The sequence below is a fragment of the Urocampus carinirostris genome, chromosome 8, assembly GCF_059441175.1.
Source record: "Urocampus carinirostris isolate Australia breed hairy pipefish chromosome 8, RoL_Ucar_1.0, whole genome shotgun sequence".
In the NCBI taxonomy this organism is placed as follows: domain Eukaryota; kingdom Metazoa; phylum Chordata; class Actinopteri; order Syngnathiformes; family Syngnathidae; genus Urocampus; species Urocampus carinirostris.
In genome coordinates, this window is record NC_142356.1 from 20,518,588 (window position 1) to 20,542,964 (window position 24,377).

At 41.1% G+C, this 24,377-nt stretch overlaps 1 protein-coding gene across 9 annotated transcripts; it reads left to right on the top strand.

Moving 5' to 3' along the window:
* The first annotated feature begins 1,597 nt into the window (after positions 1–1,597).
* Positions 1,598–23,648, top strand: LOC148361194 (calmodulin-regulated spectrin-associated protein 3-like). Of its 9 annotated transcripts, XM_088341927.1 has the most exons (20): positions 1,598–1,822; positions 7,709–7,971; positions 10,148–10,288; positions 10,407–10,496; positions 10,661–10,699; positions 13,070–13,117; positions 15,982–16,120; positions 16,209–16,348; positions 17,358–17,451; positions 17,539–17,590; positions 17,665–17,726; positions 18,056–18,086; positions 18,213–18,553; positions 18,683–20,607; positions 20,687–20,802; positions 20,863–21,155; positions 21,219–21,306; positions 21,643–21,749; positions 21,835–21,953; positions 22,132–23,648. In XM_088341927.1, exons 1-20 carry the CDS (start codon positions 1,669–1,671, stop codon positions 22,468–22,470), a joined length of 4,581 nt encoding a protein of 1,526 aa, XP_088198053.1. In that variant the 5' UTR covers positions 1,598–1,668; the 3' UTR covers positions 22,471–23,648. The 9 variants fall into 9 exon arrangements, with proteins under 9 accessions (XP_088198053.1, XP_088198046.1, XP_088198052.1 ...); XM_088341920.1 differs by having other exon boundaries at positions 18,213–20,607; XM_088341926.1 differs by having other exon boundaries at positions 18,315–20,607.
* Positions 23,649–24,377: the final 729 nt, after the last annotated feature.

A 24,377-nucleotide genomic window follows, 5' to 3' on the forward strand; every position in this document is an offset into this window, starting at 1 on the left:
GGGCAGTAACGGAATACATGGAACAGCAAAAATGATGTTAGCAAGCTGTTTGGATTTATTTTCATTTTGTTTCTGTCGCATTATATGTTAGTTTTGCCGGAGATCAAAGAGATCAAAGCCAGGAGAGTAAGCTTACCACGTGTTGTGAGTCATCATTTTATTCATATTTAGTTTCTTTTGTATTTTATTAGCATATTTGGCATTGGAGTCATCCAAAATTAATTGAAAGTAATCTAGTTAAAGTAACCCTACCCAACCCTAATGATAGGCTGATTTTAAATCCTGTTTTTATTTATAATCTTATTTGAAAGATATTTTTTTATCTGTAGACGAAGATGCTAATAAGAACACAATAAAATGACCGCAAAATAATATCTATCAGTTCCCTGTTTTAAGCACTTAATTTGATATTTAGTCTTGTAGTATTACTGTAGTATTTTAAAGTAGTATCTCTTTAGTAATACTGAGTGTAGGCTATACATTAGGTCCGTGTTTTATGCACTTGATTTGATATTCAGTTTTGAAGTATGTTTTTACCATTACTGTAATAGTATTTTTGTAGAAACATATTTAGGTGCGTCCCGTATTAGTATTTCTGTAGTGTGTTATTTTTCTTTTTTTTTTTTTTTAGTAATGTTAATGTATTACCATAGTAGTAGTTTCATTGTAGTATTTTTGAAGTGTTACTGTAGTATTTTTATAGTATTTCAAATATTAGATCGCTGTTTTAAGCACTTAATTGGATTATTACTGTAGTATTTCTGTCGTATTCATATTACATATATCAGGTACCTGTTTTAAACACTTTTTGATATAGTTCTGTAGTATTTCTGTAACATTTTTAGTATTACTGTAGTATTTTTTTATGTATTTTCATATGTTTGTGGTATTTCTGTAGTTGTATTTTTCTGTAGTATTTCTGTATTTTTTTTCTGCAGTAGTATCTTTGTAGTGCCGTATCAATTTTTATTTTCAACATTAAAGCAGAATAATATACTATAGTTCCCTTTTTTAAGCACTAAACTTTATTTTTAGTTTTATAGTAATTTTAAAGAATTTTTGTAATAAACACATCAATCGTAAGTTCTTTATCTATCTATCTATCTATCTATCTATCTATCTATCTATCTATCTATCTATCTATCTATCTATCTATCTATCTATCTATCTATCTATCTATCTATCTATCTATCTATCTATCTATCTATCTATCTATCTATCTATCTATCTATCTATCTATCTATCTCTTTCTCTCTCTCTCTCTTTCTATCTATCTCTTTCTATCTATCTATCTATCTAACTCTCTCTCTATCTTTCTATCTTTCTATCTCTCTCTCTCTCTCTCTCTCTCTCTCTCTCTATGTATCTATCTATCTTTACGTTTTCTGCTTGGCAGGTTGGGGTAAAAAGCTTGAGGGGCTGCATTCGGCCAGTGGGCCGTCGTTTGCCCACCCTTGGTCCATTCTGTATTATAGATGAGCAATGATTTTTGGAGGGGGCGGGGATAAAGGTCCAATAGGAAAAATTGATTGGCCGTCTGACGATTCACTCTCGAGCCTGCAGTCAACATCACCAGAAAATCCTCCTCCTCTCGTCCTCCTCCATCCTCCCTCATCCTCCATCCCTGCATCCTGGCCTTGCCGGTCCTTCGTGCGCCTCAGCGCGGCCATGGTGGACTCGGGACCGGGCGAGGCCACGACTACGTCGCCTCAAAAGCCCTTCACGGTTCCGGAGATTCTCCCTTTGGACCGCTGCGACTTTGGCCGGGCCAAGATCCGCGCAAGTGTGCGTTGGCTGCTGTGCAAGGCTTACGGTTGTGCAGGTGAGGGCGCCCACGCTAGGGGGCAGGAGGAAAGGAGGCTGGGGGATCTCCATCACTACATGCGCGTGCTTGGGTGGGGCGTTCCGGTTTCGAGGATAACCCGACCGGCTTTTTTCCGTGTCTGATGAACATGACTGCGCACTGTCCCGTTCTATAACCCATTATTGATGCTGCAGCAATCCACGCGCTAAATCATCATTTAATTTATATGGGAGGTGCTGTGGTCACGCGTGAATTGCGTGGATAATGCAGATCAGTGCAACAAAAGGCGAGAAGACGTGCAAATGCGGCGTGGAAGTGGGTCAGCACCTTGCTGAATATTTGTGTCAGTGGGACTTGACGTTACCTTATTGTTGTTGGGAACAAAAGCAACGCCCCCCGTCCCTTCTTCCTCCTCACCCCCCCAAAAAACGTTGCAGCGTTGCAGACGCGATTCATCACTTTATTGGTCTTTATGGTGCTGAGGTAGGTGACGTCATTCACGGTCACGGTGTCCCTGCAAGTTCTGACTAATCACTTGGATTGGACTCTTTAATTGCACTATGAAATATATCTTCCAAAAAGAAAATGAAGACTCAAATCAGTACCTAGTAAATGAAGCACATTTTTAGAAGTTGCTGCTGAAAATGGTTAGTGGTAGTTAGGACACCCCTGACCATCTCATCTCATCTCATTAGCTGCACCGCTTATCCTCAGTAGGGTCGCGGGGGTGCTGGAGCCCATCGCAGCCATCTCCGGGCAGTGGGCAGGGGACACCCTGAACTGGTTGCCAGCTAATCGCAGCACCCCTGACCACTTCAGTGAAATTAATTGGCGCACATCTAGCTCCATTGTATCAATGGACCACATACCCAAAATATTGTTATAATTATATCCTGCAGAGTCACAATATCTGCTGTGGACCGTAAAAACAAAACCTGCAATTGGTTTTAGAGTGGTGTCAACAATAGTTCAGAGGCTAACGGCCATATTGGGATTGTTTGTTTGTTTGTACATGATTCAAATTGAATCGTTTCTCCGGCGCCGTCACGAATGGCAGCCACTCCAGCAGCTCCCGTGTTATTTTCGATTGTTCTCAGTTATTTTCGATTGTTCTCAGCTTAGGGATGCTGCTGGAAAAGTGAATTTCCCTTCGGGGATGAATAAAGTATCTATCTATCTATCTATCTATGTAAAACACAACTGCTCCTTCGTGTTGAAATGGTACGCTTGATGCGTTCAATGACAGATTACAGTGTAGGAAATCTCATATTGGGCCTGTGTCTCACTGAAAATGGGTCCATGACTCACTTTTGGGTTGAGAAACGTTCAGCTAGTGTATGACTAATGTAGTTATACCCTTACCTGTCAACTCATCCAATTCTCCCCCATCTAATTGCAATAACCCTTATTAAACAATCATAAACCTTACAAACACGATGCTGCACCTATTTTCCCACAGACAGACAGACTGTTGACTATAAACAAAGATAATTTGTGTTGACATGTTTATTTTATTTACCAAATAAACAACACAAACAATTCTTTAAGCATCTTTCTTGGTTCCTTCCTCAATATTATGTATTACGTAGCAGATTAGAGCCGAAATAGGCAAAACTAGATCGGTTTAACGAAAAATGTAGTTTCTTTTTTCCTGTACAAAAATTATTGTACAGCCTATAAAATTTCAAATGATCAAAACAAGTACAAAATACAGGAAAACTGTAAAAAACAATCTTTCAATTACAAATGTTTGCTGCTCTCAGTTGAACCGTACAACAAAATAGAACATTACTTAGTTTGTTTTATTTAATGCTAATAGATATTGGACCAATGTTTGATGGATAAGAGAGGAGTGACACATAGAGGCATTCTTTCCAACAATACTCGGTGATATTTTATCATCTGTAAGGTTACAGGCACAGGGAGAACATGCAAAATCCCAGATGAGGGAAACAGCGTGTGCAAGCAATTGGACTACAGTGGAACCTCGGTTCTCGACCATAATCCGTTCCAGAACCCTGTTCGAAAACCGATTTGTTCGATCACCGAAATCGTTTTTTCCATTAAAATTAATGTAAAATCGTTTTAATCCGTTCCAACACCCTGAATGTTTACCATGAACGTAAACATGAAGCTAAAGCAGGCTAATCGTACGTTCGCGTAATCTTCCGTACGAAAGATTACGCTAACATAAACGTGTAAAATAAAAAAAAGGATTATGAATAGGATTTCTTACCTTTGTGGTGGACAGTGGGGAGAGAAAAATCATCAAAAGTTTTTCAACCTCTTCCAAAACTTGCGGCAGTTGCTTGCTTATAGCGCTAACTTCCTTAGCCGCATCACTCGATTTCACAGCCTCATTATTCTTTACTATCGAACTGATAGTAGATTTAGCCATGCTGTATTCACTAGCAAGGTCGGAAATTCGTACACCTCTTTCATATTTAGCTATTATGTCTTTCTTAAAGGCAATAGTTGTACGAACAACTTGTTTTTTTTTCACCTGTTCTGCTTTCACCGACCTTCTTCGGAGGCATAATTAGGGGCTAAAATACCCGTACGCCGCTCAGCATCGCACCCTAGCGTACCGGCGTTCTAACTCCGATTTTTTGACCAAACAGCGAAGCAAGAATTTCTCGAAATTTTTGGTCGAACACCGATTCGTCCGAACTGAGAGGCGTTCGAAAACCGAGGCTCTACTGTACTCGCAGTAAGACTAGGACCTTGTTTGAATCTATCTAAGCATTTACATAATCGGAATACTGGAAATAGTTTATAATTGGGTTTTGCACTTACACATACCCAGTCTAATACCATTGTTTTTATGCGTGCATGCAAATTTTATTTTCTAATTTACATCTTCGGGTGTTATTGTTGATGGATATTGTGAGATACCAAGCTAGTATAGTTTGTTAGGATAAGTGGCATTTACTGTAAACTGTAAAAAAATCATTGAAAAATATGTTATTGGTCACCCTTACTTCCTTTGAATATATTTTGTGTTAGCATTGGCTAACACGCCTCTCAGCTTTGACTCAGTTGCACTTCAACAAGATGAGCTCAGCATTATGCTAACCAGGTTAGCGGCCCACCACTCTACAGCCTTTTTGCCTCTGTCGATGCCGGGGTGACAAATGACTACTTTCTGTCTCCGTCGTTACCATGGGGACGGGGTTCCTGTTTTCTGTAAGGAGATTCAAGTCTAAAGCATCTGCTGCGATTGAGCCGATGATCATTTCTATTTCACGCTGGCAACTGTGTGGACAGCAAAGTAATTGTGCAGGGAAACCTGGTTCTTTCCGGTGCATATGACAATAAACACTTTGAATCTTGAATCGAGCTTGTAGGACTCATAAGGAAATAAGAAGAGCATCGACAAAGTCATGAATCCTTCTAAGCAGACAGGGAGGGAGGATTGTGAGACCCTCCCTCCAGTCATCCCGAAACAGCCTCATCATCCTTCAGAGATGGCGACAGTAGAATGTGGGTCATTGTTTCAACGCCTCGTCTTGGAATCGCGTGAGACGACACTCACTTTGGTCCTGCCAACTCGGCGAAGCCGGTCACGCAGAAAAGAACATGATCGTGTCGCAGGGCTTCACAAAACGTGGATGGAGGGAACATTGTCTTTCTTGTCATCAGCTATGAATTTGATTTTACCCTCAGTACATGCTGTCATTTGGGGTCCTGTCGTTCAATATAGCCGAGCAACAGGGATCGGTCAACTAAATGCTTGTGGGTCGATTTTAGAGGTACCAGTCATTATGATTCGGTTTCAAGTAGAATCAATTGATTTAGTATCTTATAAACAGTCATAAAAACGTTCTTATTCTGTAACAGTAGTGACACAAGTCGGTTACTGAGGGATGCCGCTTTTATCAACAAAAGGCAAATAATATTAACAAAAAATGTGTAGGAGGTTTTCATTCATCACCAAAATCGATAGGAGTATTGGCAATTTACTATGTACAAATGTTTTAGAATCATTATAAATGCTCATTTTATTGTTTACTGCCTTGTGATGCAGCATCTCATTCTTTGAGGAGGGGGGTGTCTTCATGTTTTTGTTTATTCTTTAAAATTACTTGAAGGATTTTAAGGATTATTGGTCTCATTTTACTCTTTTTTATTGTACACTAATTTATTTTTTTCTTATTTGCAAATGTATTTTTGCAGTGTGGAGCAGCAAACATTGGAGAAAAAAATTCAGTCAAATTTAAATATATTTGAACAATTTGGAACAAGTGTCATGATTACCGATGTGAATCACCTGTTCCCGCTCATTTGGCGCCAACCGCTGCGGGCTCTGATTGGCTCGCTGTGCCTGGTTAAACCCAGTCCTGTCAATCCCTTGTTGTCAGTCCGTCTGCGAACCTCAGCGTATACTAGGCAAGCCTTTTCCAACCCTGACTCCCGCCTGTCCCCTTTTTGCTCCTGTTTGTCTCCCGCTACGACCTGTTTTGATCTCGACCACGTCTGCTCTCTCGTCCTAAATTACGATCCGTTTTTTATCCCGATCACGTCTGCTCTCCCGTCCCGGCTTACGACTCGTTTCCGACCCCGACCACGTCTTGCTCTCCCAGTCCCGGCTACCGACCAGTTTTCCGCCCCTGACACCGCCATCGCTCACTATGGAAGAGCCACTTCCGTGTTCGGATCACAAGCCGAGTACGGGAGCGAACACCGGATCGTGGCCGCACCCCTTCCTCGTTCCTTCAATAAAACTTGTGGTAAACGTTACACGAGTGGGTCCTGTTTCCCTTCTGATCCTGACAGAAAAGGAAATGTTGTTGCTGTATTATTCTTTATATCTTACTACTACGTACTCTTTTATTCATTTTTAATTTGATTTTCCAATGCTATGTTAGCCAGTCTGTCAGAAGTCTGGAGATTCCCTTCCAAGATTTTCCGTCATAAAATAGTCGGGACGTTGAGGCGTGGTTTTGATAATGGACTAACAATGTATTTGATTTAAATTCACAATGATGGAATAGGAAAATTTAGTAAATTGGCCATTTTTGCATATTACCAGGTTATTGTGCACTTGAGATCTGAATTACACTGTCATGATGACTGATTAATTTCACCTGTACTCGCTCGTTTGGCGCCAGCCGCTGCTGGCTTCCTGATTGGTTCCCCATCCTACTTAAGCTCAGTCCTTTCACTCGCCTGTTGTCAGTCCGTCAGCAAACCTCTGTTTATACAAGGCAAGCATTTTTTTTACTCTGACTCCCGTCGGTCCCGCTTTTTTACCTGTTTTCCACCCATCCGTTAGTGATTTCCCCGTTTGTCTCCAGCTACGACCCGTCTATTGACCCCGACCATGTTTGGATCTCCCGTTCCAGGTAACAACTCGTTTTTTGACCCCGACCACGTTCTGCTCTCCTGTCCCGGCTATCGACCTGTTTTTCCCTCTACTACACTACGATCTCCCGCTCCGTAAGATCCACTTCCGCATTCGGAATGCGTTCCAATTCTGTGAGCAGCTTGCTTCCCGCGTCCAGCGAGCACCGGATCGCGGGCGCTGCCTTTCCTCTACATCTCAATAAACTTGTATTAACATTACGCATCAGGGTCCTAATTCCGTTCTGTTCATGACATATAGTAAACATCGCACCCCAACAGCACCCCTGTGTTTACTGACAGTATAACCGTTGAGTACATAGTTGTGTTGTTTATGTTTTTTCTTCATAATTTTTTTATCCTGGGGAAAGTGCACCGTCGAACAATCATTGCCTTGTCCCAACCATTATTATGTAATACTTAAGAAATGTGCTATGTCCTCACCGATGGCAAGATCAAAAACTACGCCCTTGTCTTGGAGTCCCATGTGCCGAAGTAATTAAAGCAAAACTGGAAATCGGCATCAACTCCCCTGAAACACCGAAACGCTTTTGTCCACAGACAATGTCCCGGTGGAGTTTCGAGAGCCACTCTACAAGGACCAGTATGAGCAAAAGCACCTCAAGCCGGCCGTCTCCAAGCTGCTACTCTCCCCGGATATCTACTGCCGGGCTCAGGCCTCGCTGCTCCAGGCTCCCACCTCGCAGGGATCGCCGTCCGACAATGGTGCCCTGCTGAACTTCCTCACCAAGAAAGGTTTGGCCCCTCAGGTCCAGGATGTGGATGTCACGGAAGACGACCTCAGATACAACCCCGTCAACATGGTAGGACTTATTGAAAATATTGAAACAACTAATCATTTTCCTTTAAATTTGGGTGCTATTTATCCTCCGCATAGACTAACTTCTATTGGGGCCTTTTTAATGAACTCATAGAGCTGCACAACCATTTGTTTAAATCCCATTTGAGGTATAGGAAGGACTTGCTCTGCAGCAATAACGCTACAGATTGACAAAAACTCATAGGAACCTGAGTCGGATTGTAATAAATTCTCTAAATCAAGGGTCACCAACGTGGAACCTGCAGGCAATAGGTAGCCCCTCAAAAGGACAGTGTATAATATTTGACTACTAGATGTTACTGTATTTTGTAGCACAACTGAAAACAAGTACTACAAAGCACAAGGAAGAATTCAAACAATGGAGACTCAAAGTGACCAAAGAGCACTGTAGTGTCATGGATATGACACTTAGCTTAACCACCAAAGAAGGACTGTGACCGTAGGAGACGTATTATTGAAGCTGTAATACCTTCTCCGGATGGTAAAAACAGCAACAATACAATACAGCACATTAAGATTGTGTGCCAAAATGTTTGTGAAAATAAATGGCATATGCTTTACATCCGTCTGAAGTAAAACAAAATGTATTTTTTGAGACACTAAATGAACACTTCTAGAAATGTATTGCCTTTTTAATCCCTCAACATGGATGGAGATGGATTGGACATGCAACTGTCATGTCAGCTATTGTGTAAGTCTTTGTTTACTTCAAGCTTGCAGAACCAGAGGCGAAATAGTATTATTTTATTTTTAACTTAAGTTTAAATAAACATTAAATATTTATGTAGAACACTTTTTAACAAACGTACATTCATTTTTAGCCATGTTCTATATTTTAAACATAGTGCCAGTTAGAGGACGTATGTGTAAAGAAAATGTATTTTCAAGAATCCCACGCAAAGTACTTCTGTCAAAAAAATACATGTGCAGAATAGTTTAAAATTTGCCAAAGAACGCATCAACTGGCCTAAAGAAAAATGGAGGAACATTTTGTGGACTGATGAAAGTAAAATTGTCCTGTTTTAGTCCAGGGGCCACAAACCGTGTGTGAGACAACCTCCAAACTCTGAATTCAAACCTCAGTACACATTAATCACAGTGAAACATGGTGGTCCAAGTGTCATGGTCTGGGCATGTTTCTCCTACTCTGAGGTTGGGCCCATTTATTGCATACCAGGGATCATGGATAAGTTTGTGTAGGTCAAGATACTCTAAGAGGTTATGTTGCCTGATGAGGACATGCCTTTGAAATATGGACGAGGTAAGTATTAGTTTCAGGAGCGAGCAGCAGCAAGTCAACTGCAGGAGAGAGAGTGGGAAAGGTGAGAGGAGAGAGAGTGGGAAAGGTGAGATGGCACAACATTCATTTGGACAGGTAACTTAAAATTAGTTTTACCTGGTTATATCAGTATCAGAAATTATTTTCCCCCCATTTTATTAACACTCCACTTATTGAAACATGAATATTTTGTTTGTTTGTTTGTTTGTACATGATTCAAATTGAATCTTTTCTTCCGGCGCCGTCACGAATGGCAGCCACTCCAGCAGCTCCCGTGTTATTTTCGATTGTTCTCGATTGTTCTCAGCTCAGGGATGCTGCTGGAAATGTGAATTTCCCTTCGGGGATGAACAAAGTATCTATCTATCTATCTATCTATCTAGTAAATTATTTATTAAAGAGATTAATTTGCCATAAGGGCAACACGTACCATTTTAATTCGGGTTTTTTGTCTAGCCTTTTTTAGGTTTTTGGGTACCCGCAAGATGGCGGACGATTATGTCGGCTCTCTTTAGGTGAAACTCATGTGATGTAAAATAAATGAAGATTTCTGGAAAAAGAGAATTTTGAAAAATGATTGGTTAGATAATAAATAATGATTTTTTTACTTATTATCCAAATCAATTGTTTGCCTTTTTTCTTTTACCACTTAGAGACGCAAAATAATACACAGTCCCTTTAAGAACACATGAGTATCCCGCAGACTGGTTCTGAAAACAGCTCCCAAGTGATGGGTTATTGTAATTTTCTAGGAATTTTGATTTCTAACTGGCCTTTTAGAGGTTTTCGGAGCCCATTTCGCCATCAATTTTAGCCATTACAACTGGTAATAACATAATAATAACACAGAAACAACATTATTACTTGTTATTGCATGCAGAAAGCCCACCTGGCCCTGATAGACTCGCTGATGTCGCTAGCCTCCAGGGAGATTGTGGATCGGGTCAAAATGGCGCCCGAGGCTGAGCACATGGGCGTCGGGGCGCCCTGGGAGAATGCGCTTATCTTCTGGGTCAACACAGTGAGTCCTTCTTAGACTTGATTAGAAAGTACAACAAACCCTTGAAGGACTTCTACCAACCTGCAAATTTCCATTTTTTTCTCATACAACATCTCATGTACATGCACTGTTTTGACAGTTGAACCAGAAGCTGAGAGAAAGCACAGAGGAGGAAGAGACCCCCAAGCCGACGCAGCAAAACACAGATTCGCAACCCCCCCTGGAAACGGTAAGCTACACTGCATCATGCACACACACACACACACACGTATTTGCATCCTCCGTCTTGGAAGTTTGCCGGTGCAGCTGCTAACATCATCATTGTCACTGCGCTTCTCTGTCCTGCACCCCCTCTCCTCGGGCTGATGTGTGTTTTGGCGCTGTGCTATCCAGCAGGGCCCGCCCACCCGCTGGTACTGGAAGCTGGTCCCAGTAAGTGCACGTTATCTCACTCATCTCGTGACGTTTGTGTGTGTGTGCGTGCACTCGCCAGGGCTGACATCACTGTGCCTGCTGGAAATGCCATTTTATGATATTTAGATATATGTGTGTGTATATATACAGTATGTGTGTGAACTGTTATCAGATGCCATTCATGTCAGCAGACCAACAAGAGTGTCTTCATTTGTCCCTTGCTGCCTCTTTATGTTTGTACTCTCTCTCAAGCCATAATTGCATGTTGAGAACAACTAACCAGGAGTAACTTCTACATAACTAATTTGTGTAACTTGGCTACTTAACTAACTGTTTGCTTTTAATTTAGAGTACCAGTGAATTTGATTGCTTATGAAAGTTGTGCGTAAACACAACTAACTACCTAACTAACGGACTGCTTGTTGTTAAATGAATGCTAACAACATTATTGCTAAGTGATTAAAGTCACATGTTATATTTACTAACCAACCAACCAAGCAAATTATTGTTCGCTGTCAATTTAAGCTAAGTGCACATTAGTTCAACTGATGTAAGTTATTTGTAAACTCGACTGTCTGAATGACCATGGGCTGTTAATTTATTGGAAGCTACTTACAGATTTTATTGATGAAAAAGATCAGTAAATTCAACAAACTCACTCATAATATAGCATGGGGTACACAAAAACTACCTGCAAATGTTATTAACTGATTTAACCTACATGTATATCTGATAGACTTTCTTACTGACTCACTCAACCAATCAACTGCTGTGTATCTGACACAAACTGCCTGCAGATTTGAAAAACTGATGGAAGCTATAACTAAATAACTAATTAGCTGTTTGTGAAACTGTGTAATTAGTGAAAGGTACCAGCAAATTTTCCTAACTGATGAAAGTCACATGTAATGCCAACTAACCAACTAACAAATTAACAAATAATGATTCTTTTGGGAATTTAAGCAAGCGAAGAACAGAATTTAAAAACGGATTGATAGATTTTTTTTCCCCACTGACCATCAGATACAAGGTTACAATCAATTGATAAACAATTGACAAAACAAGGAAAAATAAGGTTGATGGGAAAAAGCTGGAGATTGACTGATGTAAGTTACCTATAAGTTTGACTGACTGAGAAATTATTGAAAGCTGCCTAGTACCTACAAATTTTATTTATAGAAATATATATTTTTTTAATCAAAGTAATAATATTGTGGGATACTGTTTGTTGTGAGTGCACATTTTATTAACTGATTAAAGTTGCTTGCAAATTTGATTGATTGAAGTTGACTGACTGACTCACTCACTCCACCAATGAGCTAACTGTTTACTGTTGATTTAGCTGTAATACCTGCTACTGATAAACTATAACTAACTAACTAACTAACTAACTAACTAACTAACTAACAGGTAAATGATGACCCAACTAACAGTGAATGAACTCACAAACTAACCGAGTAAAAACATCCTTATAAGAAAAGACAGACTATGAGTGAATTAATTAACTAATGAACTAACTGATTGACTTACTGCCTAACTGACTGACTCACTCCACCAATGAGCTAATGGTTTACTGTTGATATAGCTCGAGATCCCTGCAACTGATGAACTATAACTAACTAACAGGTAAAGAATGGCCCGACTAACAGTGAATGAACTCACTAACTAACTGAGTAAAAAGCAGCCTTATAAGAAAAAACACACTAAGAGTGAACTCATTAACTAATGAACAAACTGATTGACTTACTGAATGACTGACTCACTCCACCAATGAGCTTACGGTTTACTGTTGATTTAGCTCGAGATACCTGCAACTGATAAACTATAACTAACTAACAGGTAAAGAATGACCCGACTAACAGTAAATGAACTCACTCACTGAGTAAAAACAACAGATTGAAGAAAAAACAGACTAAGAGTGAACTAATTATCTAATGAATTAACTGTTTGAGTGACTGACTGACTGGCCTACTAACTACTGAAGAATTTTCATCTCCCGTTTAAGGTGTCCGCCTGTATAAGTTAAACTAATTCTGAATTACTTTTTCTTATCGAGATCGTAGTTTCTTCACTTTGATAAAGCTTCTTTTACTAGCAGAAGCAAACCTGAGAGTTTTCCTTTCTCCAATCACTCTTAACTAACCAAGCACCCAAATAACAAGTGTTATAAGGGTCAGTCAACAGTGTGATGGAAAAGGGATGTTGGGAGGAGGGAGTTCAAGACACTTCCATTCTATTCGTGCCTAACCCTTCCCACTTCATTTAAACCCTTTCCCCTTCCTCCCCTTCCCCCAGTTCCCTGTGCGTCTCAGCAAAATGATTTTTTTTCCAAGGGGCCCCTTTGTCATTTTTACGCTTGTGTCCCTCTCTCTGCCACGCCCCCTCCAGCATGCTATCGCTTTTTGTTTGAAGGAGTCGGGGAACAAACCTCCAGTGGTAACGTATAAAAGCTTGTTCTTCTCCACGTCCCCCTCCTCCTAGCGATGCACCCTGCCCACCCGTCAACTTCCACCCCCATTTACTGTAATTTTGAGCTTCTGCAAGCAGGCTGCTGCAATGAGTCTGATGTCAGTCGTTGGTTAGTGTGTGGGCTTCTGCCGCATGCAGGACACAAATCCTCACCAAAAACAACTTTTGCTTATTTCAGCTTCTTTGTGTTTGCTAATGATTGTCGTGCTCGTTTTGTTTTTGGCAGCTTAAGACCGCACCATTGTTTGGCGTATGCTTCTTTTGGATTCAGTGAAGCACACTATTTGGTCCACCACATGAGGCACACATGCATATTCAAAGTTTGGTTGGGAACGCTATCCTTAATATTGCTATCCAGCTAAGGCATTACACTTCAAATGTATTTTGAATGTAAATATATATTTCAAAACCCAATTTTGGGGAAAAATGTGCAAAAATCATGGCCCAAGAGCCACATGTGGCATACTACATCATTTTATATGGCCTGCAAGAATTTCAAACGTCTGTGTGTCTAAATTTAAATTAGCCAAGAGTGCTTTGACCAAAAACTACATTTCCCACAAAAACTATCGACAATGATAACAGCTAAGTGACTACGCAGCACCACCCCACAAGAGTGATTCTATTTCAATGCCAAAGATTGTAATTGACAGATAAATGATTCCAAAATTGTTCAAGATTTTGTTATTTTTGAAATTGTACATACCATTAAAATTACATTTTGTTTCATTCAAAATTTATATCGATTCCTTTAAGTGTATAGGGCTGCACGGTTAACCAAAATCGAATCGATATTGCGATGTAGAGCAATCGTGTAATTGCAAGACACTGCATTTTTTCAAGGATCTATAGACAGCAACACTAACAAAGCTCCCCAGAAGAGGGCGCAGTTGACTTGAAAGTAAACCCAAGTAACAACCTGGTAAAGTTTACTGAAAACCCCAATCTAAGACCTACCCAAAGTACAAGTAAATTGAATGCTGTTGTTAAAAGTTTAGATAATCTGGACAGTTATGGTCTTTTTTAAAAGGTAACACTCTGAAGTTGTATCCCCAACTAAAATAATCACTGGAAGTGCTACTAACATTGAATAATCTGAGTTGAAACACACAGAAATTGAAGGTTTGCCTGCAGTGTAGCATGGGCATCTTAGCTGGAAAACAATTGGGACAATAGCACTAAGCCTTACCCGGTCCCAGATCAGGGTTGATCACAATCTGAAAAACTATATATTAGTATTTTGCACATTTTTTTAAGGTTAGGTTTAGGCGTTTCCAAAAGTGGTCTTTTGGAGACTGCAAAAGGACCAGTGACTGGTGACATCATACAGACACGTCTTTGCTTCTCAACAGTCTGACGGCCCTGACACTAGTATTAACCCTTGGATGTCAGGACCAGAACGGAAACAGGACCCAATTGCGTTACGTTTCTCACAAGTTTTTTTAAAGGAAAGAGGAAGGGCTGCGCCCACGATCCGGTGTTCACTAGGCGCGGGAAGTAAGTCTCTTTCGTACTCGGATTGTGATCCGAACACGGAAGTGGATCTTCCGTAGCGAGCGATGGCGGTGTCAGGGACAGAAAAAGCGGGTTGGAAGCCGGGACAGGAGAGCAAAAACGTGGTCGGGGTCAGAAACAGGCCGTAAGCCGGGACGGGAGGGCAGACGTAGTCGGGATCAAAAACGGGTTGTAAGTCGGGACAGGATAGCAGACGTGGTCAGGATCAAGACGGGTCAAAGTCAGAGACAGGTGGGAGTCAGGGTCGAGAAAGGCTTGCCTACTATACACTGAGGTTCGCAGATGGACTGACAACAGGGGATTGACAGGACAGGGTTCAAATAGTGACAGAGAGCCAATCAGAACCTGCGGCGGTTGGCGCCAAATGAGCGGACACAGCTGAGTCACATCAGTAATCATGACATTGCATGCCTAAGTGGGATAAAAAATTACACTATGGGTTGTTATTCTTCAAAATCTTTAAAAATAAATGTAATAATGTCATATTCCACATATTCCTTATAAAACATCTTCATGACATAATGCCATTAGTATTTTTATTTTTCCCCCACTACTATTTGAACCCCACTCATGGAAGAGCGTATGTATGGGTAGGTGATGTATTCAAAGGTTAAGTATTCACAAAGAATAATAGCACAGAAAATGCACTTTTCTTTTGAGATAAAATCAAAATTGCAATACTGGTCTGAAAAATCGCAACTAGGTTTTTTCACAAAATTGTGCAGCCCTAATATGGACTGAATTTTAAGTTGCTGGTTTCCATTCTGGGCATGCAAATCAAAGGACTATTATATTGTTTAGTAATTTCAGGTCTAAAAAAACAGAGGTATGGTGCATCAATCATATTTGAAGCAGTCTCAGAAATACAACATTTACACTTTTTTTCCATTTAAAACTAAATACACTATGTTTCATTTTAAATTGATTTCAAACCCAATTACTGTACCATAACTTAAATCATGAATATACATTCATTTTATTTTTTAATTTAATTGCATTAGACATATAATCAGACATTGATCATGGAAAGGATTTTTCACAATAACGAAAGGATAAACATAAATAACAATATTTCAAATAGATACATGGGCCACCCTATAGTGGCCCTTCTTTATCTTGATGTTGTGTAAGTGTGCCTAATGAGGTGGCCCTTAGCGTGCTTTGTCTTTATTTTAAGTAGCTCCACAGCTTGATTTTTTTTTTTTATGATTTTACAATCACACAAGGAGGTAGCACACCTCATTTAATTAAGAGCTTCCCCCTTCAGCATGCAGCCCACCTTGAGAAACACTTTCTTCTTTCTGCTCGTCCATTAGATCCGCTACAGGAAAGACAAAGTGCAGTCCAAGCTGACTCCCACCTTCCCCCTGGTCACCGCCGTTAAAGATCTCTCTAATGGTTGCGCTATCGCTGCTGTGCTGCACTTCTACTGCCCCGGACTGCTGCCTCTTGAGGGTAAACACACACATGCGTCATTAAATATTGATATTGACCTCCTGGCACATTATTAATCAAGCAGTACTGTACATATTTTTTCCGCCAGATGTATGTCTGAAGGACACCATGTCAGTGGCTGACAGTCTTTACAACCTGCAGATGATTAAGGAGTTTTGTAAAAGCACCTTGCAGAGCTGTTGCCTTCTTTCCTTGGAAGATCTGCTTTATGCTCCGCCACTTCTGCATGTAAGCTCCAACCTCCCTTTATTGCACTTGACATTGTTCTTCATTTATATGAGGATAGGTACCATGTCTAAGTAAAGGACAAGAGAAACACAAAATTTGTCCTGCTGCTAATAATGGGGGTGGGGTTATCCTCAAAATGGAAAAATAGAGATTAGTGGTGGTCCTCAAACACAGGTCTCCGGGCCCAGTAATGGTTAGTGATCCACTTGATAACAGCCCAAATATCACGACAAACCTTGCAAAATATTACTTCCTCTTTAAACCTTTTGCATAAGAGTCTGGATTCAAAAAGAAAATTCACGGATCACAGTTCCCTTAACCATCTAGGTTTTCGGGACACCACTGGGTGTGGTGTGTCTTGGGCATGTACAGCCTTGTGGCACCCATCCCCCTCCATGCTGATCTTTTTTTTTGTGGGAGGACAGGGTTTGCTCCCCCACTTCAAACGGAAGGTACTGATTTCCACAGTTACCAATAGCAGGAGAAGCTTCCTGATCGGACTCAGATAGAGCACATTTTAGCATCTGGTCGCAGTTTTTATCGGTGTATAGCATCCTCCCGCTTTACAGAGATCCTAGATCACTGGGTAAAACAGTTTTTTTCTTTTATGTTCATAAAAAAAATGTTGTTCAAATTCAAACCTTACATTCAAATTTGCATCACTTTTACTTCACATTATAACATTTTTTAACCTTAAAGTGGAAATACCAAAAACAAATTCATGAGCAAAATGTTTGATCCTTTTTTCTCTTGAGTGCAGCCAACAAATTCTAAATATTCCCAGATCATCTCTAAAAAAGCTAAAATTGACCAAAATTTCTGTTGATCGTTAATAGTCCACTTGTGTGTCAGAATCTAGTAAGGTTGCTCTGCAGGACTTCCACAATTATGTATGTGTTTGATAATCTAGACTATTTTAAAAATGTTATCCGAAATTTAAACTGTTAAACATATTCATTTTAAACACAATGAAAGACTTGAAACAAATTGTGTTTCTTACCCCCATCAGCTGAACATCATGAGTTTCATAGCTGAGTTGATGGAGTGGTTGGAGATCAAAAAGCCAGACTTTGTGAAACCGATACAAGCCATTGATCTCACAGGTGAATATTGGGCTCCTTGCGGTATTCATTGAAAAAATTGCTCCTGTTTGATGGAGAATAGTCCTCCTTTGTTTTCATTTCTTTCAGATGTCTCAGGTTTAGTGTTCTGTACAAGTCCTGTCAATGTAAGCGGCAACAGGTAAAAAACACTGTTTCAGTCCATAATACCATTAGCTATGTTCTCATCTATTTTTTTTTGTTCCTCCCTTCCAGTGGATCTCCTTTGTTTGCCTTGAAACAACCTTTTGTGACAGTCTCTTCCCCAATATCACCAGGTAAGACACACAAATGCTTTGTGACAAAACTCTAAATCACTTTGAACAGTGACTATGGGCTTGCTTTGCCATTTCATAGCTCATTATTTGCACCCTCTGTAGTTTTGTTAAGTTTTGTAACCACCTGACTGCCACTTAGATGGTTTAAGTTTGCGTTTCCTCTTTCAGGTCATCCACACGAAGTCCATAAAAGTGTGCTTGCATGAGTTTGGTGTAAAAGAGCTTAAGACACACTCCAGAATGTTGATGAAAAATAGTGACCTAATTGCGAAAGGGGAAAGTTCATATTTGAAATTACCCAGCTAATTTTCGATTTTATGTTCTTACAGAAAACAAGAGCTTGACAAAGAAACCAATCAGGTATAATACTCGATGCATGTGGTTTTCTGTATTCAATGCGCTATCTTACTTTGGCTCCTGTGGTCTCACTGCACTTCCATCTTCACTACCCAACACCCACCACCACCATCATCCGCTCTCCTGCAGTCGTCCTCTGTCTGCAGTGACTTTCAGCATCCCATTTGGGCTGGACAGTGATGTTGATGTTGTCATGGGCAACCCAATAGATTCTGTCTTTCGCCCTGTCAGCTCGGACAGCCTGGGCGCCGGCATCCCCGCGACCAACTCAATGACGGGGATGACTCGCTTACCATACAGCCCCGTGGATGACATAAGCCACCTGGTCAGCGCTTCGGCACATTCGCACCGCTCTTCATGGGGCCCTTACGTGCACCCGGCACCTCTAGGAGAATTGCCCATGATTGAGGAGGCATTACATGTGTCTCCTGGTATTAAGGATGGAAACAAACGAAGGACTGCTGAAAAAGGTGTGAAACACATTTTGAAAGCAAGACCAGAACCCAGGTTATGTCCAGAGGGTGCCCCAGCTGGGTTCTACCTGCACTCTCCACTGGAGGACAATCCTCAGCTCAGCAGTTCTGCCCCTTGTCGCTCAGGAGTTTCTTATCGACCTGTGGGCGGAGAAGCAAGTTATAATGGCAGTGGAGGTGAGAGGAAGGCAAGGCAATCGCGAGCAGCTGAAATTTCACGTGACGATGATTCTGTCCTTCGAGACGGCAGTGTTGACTCATCTGAAGCATCTGATGATACCCCCAGAAACGCCCCTGGGAACATGCGACCCAGTACGAATCAGCAGGAACAATACAGTGCAAGCAACTCTCCGCGAATGACAAGCTTTGCTGAGCGACGTGACAGCAGAAGAAGACAAGCCGCTGCTTCTGGGGAAGACTTTGCAACTACCCCAACACCAACCACCCCTGGAACGCCCCACACTCCTTGCACACCAGTAGGAACTCCTAGCCAGAAGGACTGCCTGGGCCCCAGAGGTCCTGAACCTGGTTCAGAGGCCTGGGAGCTGGGAGCTCGTCTTGAGGAAAAACGCAAAAGCATCGAAGCACAAAAAAGACGAATTGAGGCCATTTTCGCCAAGCATCGACAAAGGCTTGGAAAAACAGCTCTACTCAAAATGAAACGAGAGCAAGGAGAAGGTGAGGGAGAGGATAGTCTTTCTTTGGAGGAGCGCCTTACTCACATGGAAGAGCAGCTGAAAAAAGAAGAAGAAAAGGAAAAGCTGGAAAGGGAGGCAGAAAAGGAGAAATCCAAGCCAACCATCTCAAACCCTCCAAAGCTGGAGAAGCAGGTCACATTCTCGATTGACAGCAAGAAAGGACAAAAGGAAGAAAAAGTGTTGGACAAAGACAAAGGAGGAGATGGTATCCTTGTGGAGTACAATGAAATTGTTCATAAACTGAGTGACGCCTTGCAGTCACTGCAAAAGGACATGCAGAAATTAACTGAACAACAGCAGCAGCTTCTGGGCAACCAAAGGCCAAGAAACTCCCAAAAAGTAACCCCAAAGTCAAAACCTAAAAGTAATAAAAAGGCATCTGCAAAAACACCACCTGCCACACCCACAAAGACGCCCCCAAGAACACCTACCATGAGTACCAGCAAAGCCTGGATGATACCACCTAGTCCCAAAACGTCATCTGTGTTGTCTCCGTCCCGACGAACCAAAACACTCTCTGCAGCTACTTCACCAAAAACAATTGTCTCCTCCTCCTGTCCTGCCCCTCGTACTAAGAGCCACCTCTCATCTGCCCCCCGCAGTCCCAAACACCAACCAAGAACACAACCTAATCAGCGACCGTCAGAGCTCAAGTTTCCTACATTCAGTCGTACACTGACCCCAACTCACACTGTGGACACTCTTCCCCACCTGCGCAGAGTGTCACCCAGCAAGTGTCAAGTGCAGACAATGTCATCCTTCCGCATAGGAGGACCTCAAACTCCTCAGGAAGTTTCTCAGCCTTTGCCGCAACCCGACGATAGCACCTCAGATACTGCATCCAGCGAGACACCAACCCAGTTTAGCTTGGAATTGGAGCAGGACGATACAGATGTAGCCATAGCCACAATACCGCTTCCCTGTAGGCTCACTAGTGGCAGTAGTTCTGGACCTCCATCGGAATGCTCCTTAGAGAGTGAGACCTTATCAATCTCTGCTGCATACTCTACTGAACAAGGTAGACGCAGAGCTAGAAATGCTGAAAAGCATCACAGTATGATTGAGATGTCCCTCTCCTCCATTGGAGGGCCGGAGTGCAGTGGTGATGAACCAACGGATGTGGGGCAGGACTTTTCTTCCGACTCCATGAGTGACCAACTTGAATGTGCGGTAGAGCCCAGCACTGTTTTCGCTTCCCTAGCCACAGAACAGTTGGATTCTGCCACAGAAGCCGGCAACTCTTCGGACCAACAAACTGAATCCAGTGATGGCCAGGCAAGGGTCGATGCAGCTGAACCACTTGGAGAAAGTTGTGAGCTTGAAGCCAAAGGAGGAATAGGATTCTTCTTCAAGGTAACTGTTCAAGTCTCAACTTTTTGTGTCTTTTGAACGTTTGGAGTTAGCATTGTTGGTTCTATTGCGTTATTTGCAGGAAGAAGGAGTCAACGAGGAAGAGATGGCTCAGCGGAAAGCTCTTCTTTTGGAGAGGCAGCAAAGGAGAGCTGAGGTGCTGAAGAGGAGGCGACAAGAACAAGAACATGACAAAAGGCAAGAACCATTTAACAAGCAAGTCAAACCAAAGCTAAGTCTGTTTCGTTCTTTCTCCAGAATGGAATCATCTGACAAGACTACTTCCTCTCCCTCAAACATGCCACATGTTGGAAATGCATCCCCCTCTCTGACACCTCCGGGCACCCCAGCCCGGCGAGGAGATTTCACGAGATTCGAATATGCTCGCCGTCAGCAGCTCCGCCTAATGGACGACCTGGACAAGATGATGCAGCAGAAATCAAATAAACAGGGACGATCGCCCGTTAGAAAGACACGGACACGTGCACGGCCTCGCAGCGTCACCAGAGAGGAAACCCAGTTGTCTCTGAGTCCCGCCAAGCAAATCACTGGTAAAGATCAAATTAATAAGACAGTTGCAAAAAACTGTTTGACCAATGCTTTCATTTCTGCAGCTCCAAAGATGAAAAAATCTCACTCATCACTCAACCTGGCAGCTTCAGATGCACCTGGAAATAATGATGGCGAGAACAAAGTCCAAAGGTGCTCATCAGTTAAGAAGTTCTTTTATTTCTCAAGCCTTATTGCCACCTGGCACACTATTAACATCTAAATGGTCAACTCGTTGGTTAAACTGTTTAAACTTCGCTTTAGATCAGACCAGGGGATTTTGTAATAATAGTCTGTAATAATGGTCTGTGGTTTGCAATAACCTGTGCAGCCCTTTGCGACTCTGTGATTAAGGGCTATACAAATAAAAATGACTTGACTTGACAATTAAGTCCACAACACCCGTTTGTTGGAAAAACAATGATGACCATGTACAGTTAAGTGCACAATTTCACACTACAGTATGTATCTATAATTTGCGCCTGACAGCCGACCTGAATCGCCGGCCGGACGCTTGACGCCGAGTAGACTTGCAAAGCAGAATGGAGACTGGGAAACTGGCTCGAATGGAAACTCGCCAGCCCCAGAATACACAGGTACAAAAAAAAATTTGAGACAAACTTTTACAAGAAAAAAACACAGATTTTCCAATAACCAGTGATTTTATAATTTCCTGATCAGGTCCAAAGCTCTTCAAAGAACCAAGCTTCAAGTCCAATAAGTTCATCATCCACAACGCTCTTTCTCGATGCTGCTTGGCCGGGAAAGTAAACGAGTCTCAAAAGAACAAGATTGTAGAGGTACTACAACCAAATAATTTAATGGTATTACAAATCATTCATAGGAAAAATATATTTGATAACAAATGTGAATGTAGTAATGAGTTTTTTTATCAATGGTTAACGTGTACTGGTTAGATGTTCATGAAACAAATAGGCAGGAGGTTCACTGTACACCATTTCTACCCGATCTTCACAGGAGATGGACAAAAGTCCTGCCAACCACTTCCTGATCCTCTTCCGGGACAGCAGTTGCCAGTTCCGAGGCGTCTACACAGCTAACCCTGACTCCGCAGAGCTTGTGCGCTTGACCGGTGTTGGCCCCAAAACAATAAGCTCGGCACAAGTGGAATCCATGTACAAATACAGCTCAGACCGTAAGCAATTTAGCGTCATCCCTTCAAAGACCATGGGCATGAGCGTGGATGCATTTACCATTCCTGGACACTTGTGGCAAAGTGGAGGAGTGGTGGCTGCAGCAGTAGGAGGAGGTAACAGAAGGGCGAGTATTACCAAGAAGGCGCTTGTCTCCAAGTGACCGATGCCTTGATTGCATATTAGTAACGGATGATGTAGTATTTGGCCTTGACTGCATTTGCGGCGCAATTCCCAAACTGTTGAGTTTGTCAAATGCTCGTAGTTTTTCTTATGCTCAGAGTAAGAATTGTATTGAGTTAACTGGTTAACATAAGGCCAGACTAGTTTATGTCCATCCATACATCCGTTTTTTTTTTTAAATTTCAAATTCAGGTCAAACAGAGCCCTGTGTGTGTTGCCACTAAAAACTTCATATCATCATAAAATGCTTTAAGACTTTTTTTTGTAGCTATGCAAGGACAGTAAAAACATATTTAGAAATACAGTGAGTTGACACTCCGCCCCTTTTTTTACTCATTCATTGCTCTTCCTAAGAATACGTTAATTACTTAATTTTTCAGGTAGCCAGGTAGGCAACATTTTTTAAGAGTTGTTTACAGAAGTTCAATTCTTCTCCCTGTTAAAGTTAAAGTGTAAATGTCTTTTTAAAATTTCACTTTGACTATTTAAAATAAAATTAAATAAAAGAAACTTACTTTGGACCTCTGCTACCTTCTACTAACAATAATAGATAACACCATTTACACGCTAGCGTTAGCATCAACAGATTATTTCATGAGTCTTGCAGTATTAAATTTAAGTAAGAACAGCGACACATGTCGGTAAATGATACAACAATACTCACAGACGTGAATTCATTGTAAAATACTAGAAAAAATTCAAATACAGCAATTTACTCAGTAGTGAAGAAAAAAAATGGAGAAGTGTGTTCTTCATTTTTACTGCCTCCTGGTGGCCAAGGCAGATATACACCCGGCGCAGCATAAATAATTTTATTAATATTTGCATACCAGTGAAAAACTATGTTGCAATTACTATTTCATTTATATCATAAACAAAATGCCAGTAATTCAGGACATTTGGCCATATGTATATCTTTTTTGAATGTGGAAATACTTTAGAGGTGCATGGTCTGTGAATGTGCGAATGGTTAAGGAAAACGAGTGAATGATCATTATAGCTACTGTGTTCCTGCCGGTTGCTAACTTAAACCAATTTTGTACCTTGAGGTGAAATGACTTTGATCGTTTGTGCTCTTTCAGTGCACGTGAATAAAGGTGTGCATTAAGAAAAGAACGTGTGAGCGAAATGACGGATTAAAATTTTGTGCAATCATTACATTTGACTCATGTCATTTGTTCAATTTGATTACAATGAGCGTAGAAAAATACTGTTTTTCCTTACAGAAAAAAAAACAAAAAAACAAAAACAACCTGATTTCAAACACTTGGATGCAAGCTATGTGGCAAGTCGTTATTTTATTCATTTAATTCTTCAGGAAAAGTTGAAAAACAATTGGTAACTGCTTCCAGAAAGGCATGACTCAAAAAGTGCACAAGATTGAAGTTATACTCAATAGTTTTCACTCGTGGTGATTTAAGGTCCAGAGGTCTGGGAGCACTGAGCACCCGGATCATTCGTAGGCAAACTATGGCCAGCAGGCCACATGCAGCTAGTCAGGCTTCTTCATCCGGCCCACCAGACGAAAACAATTCTAAAATATAATTATGTCATATATATAATAGTAAATATACGAGTGATGCATCATCAGATCAGGAGGCTTCCCCTGCTATTGGTAACCACAAAATTACTACAAAAATACTACAAAACTACAACAAACCTAACATTAGATTTAGGGCTTAAAAGCAGGGACCCAACATAAAAAATACCTTAGAAATACTACAAAAATACTACTGCGGTAATACTAGGATACAAAAATACTATTACAGAAATATTGCAACAGAAATACAACAAAAATACAACCACAGTAATACTAAAAATACTAAAGGAATAATACAAATATACTAGTATGTAAATACTTAAAATACTTTTACAGAAATACTAAAA

What these genes read in the sequence shown, in the direction of transcription:
- LOC148361194 (XM_088341919.1), top strand. Translation starts at nt 1,669, where the DNA reads ATGGTGGACTCGGGACCGGGCGAGGCCACGACTACGTCGCCTCAAAAG. An exon ending in CGGGGAACAAACCTCCAGTG is followed by an intron (nt 13,118 to 15,981) that starts GTAACGTATAAA and finishes CTCGTCCATTAG; the next exon opens with ATCCGCTACAGGAAAGACAA. An exon ending in GGCGAGAACAAAGTCCAAAG is followed by an intron (nt 21,307 to 21,642) that starts GTGCTCATCAGT and finishes TGCGCCTGACAG; the next exon opens with CCGACCTGAATCGCCGGCCG.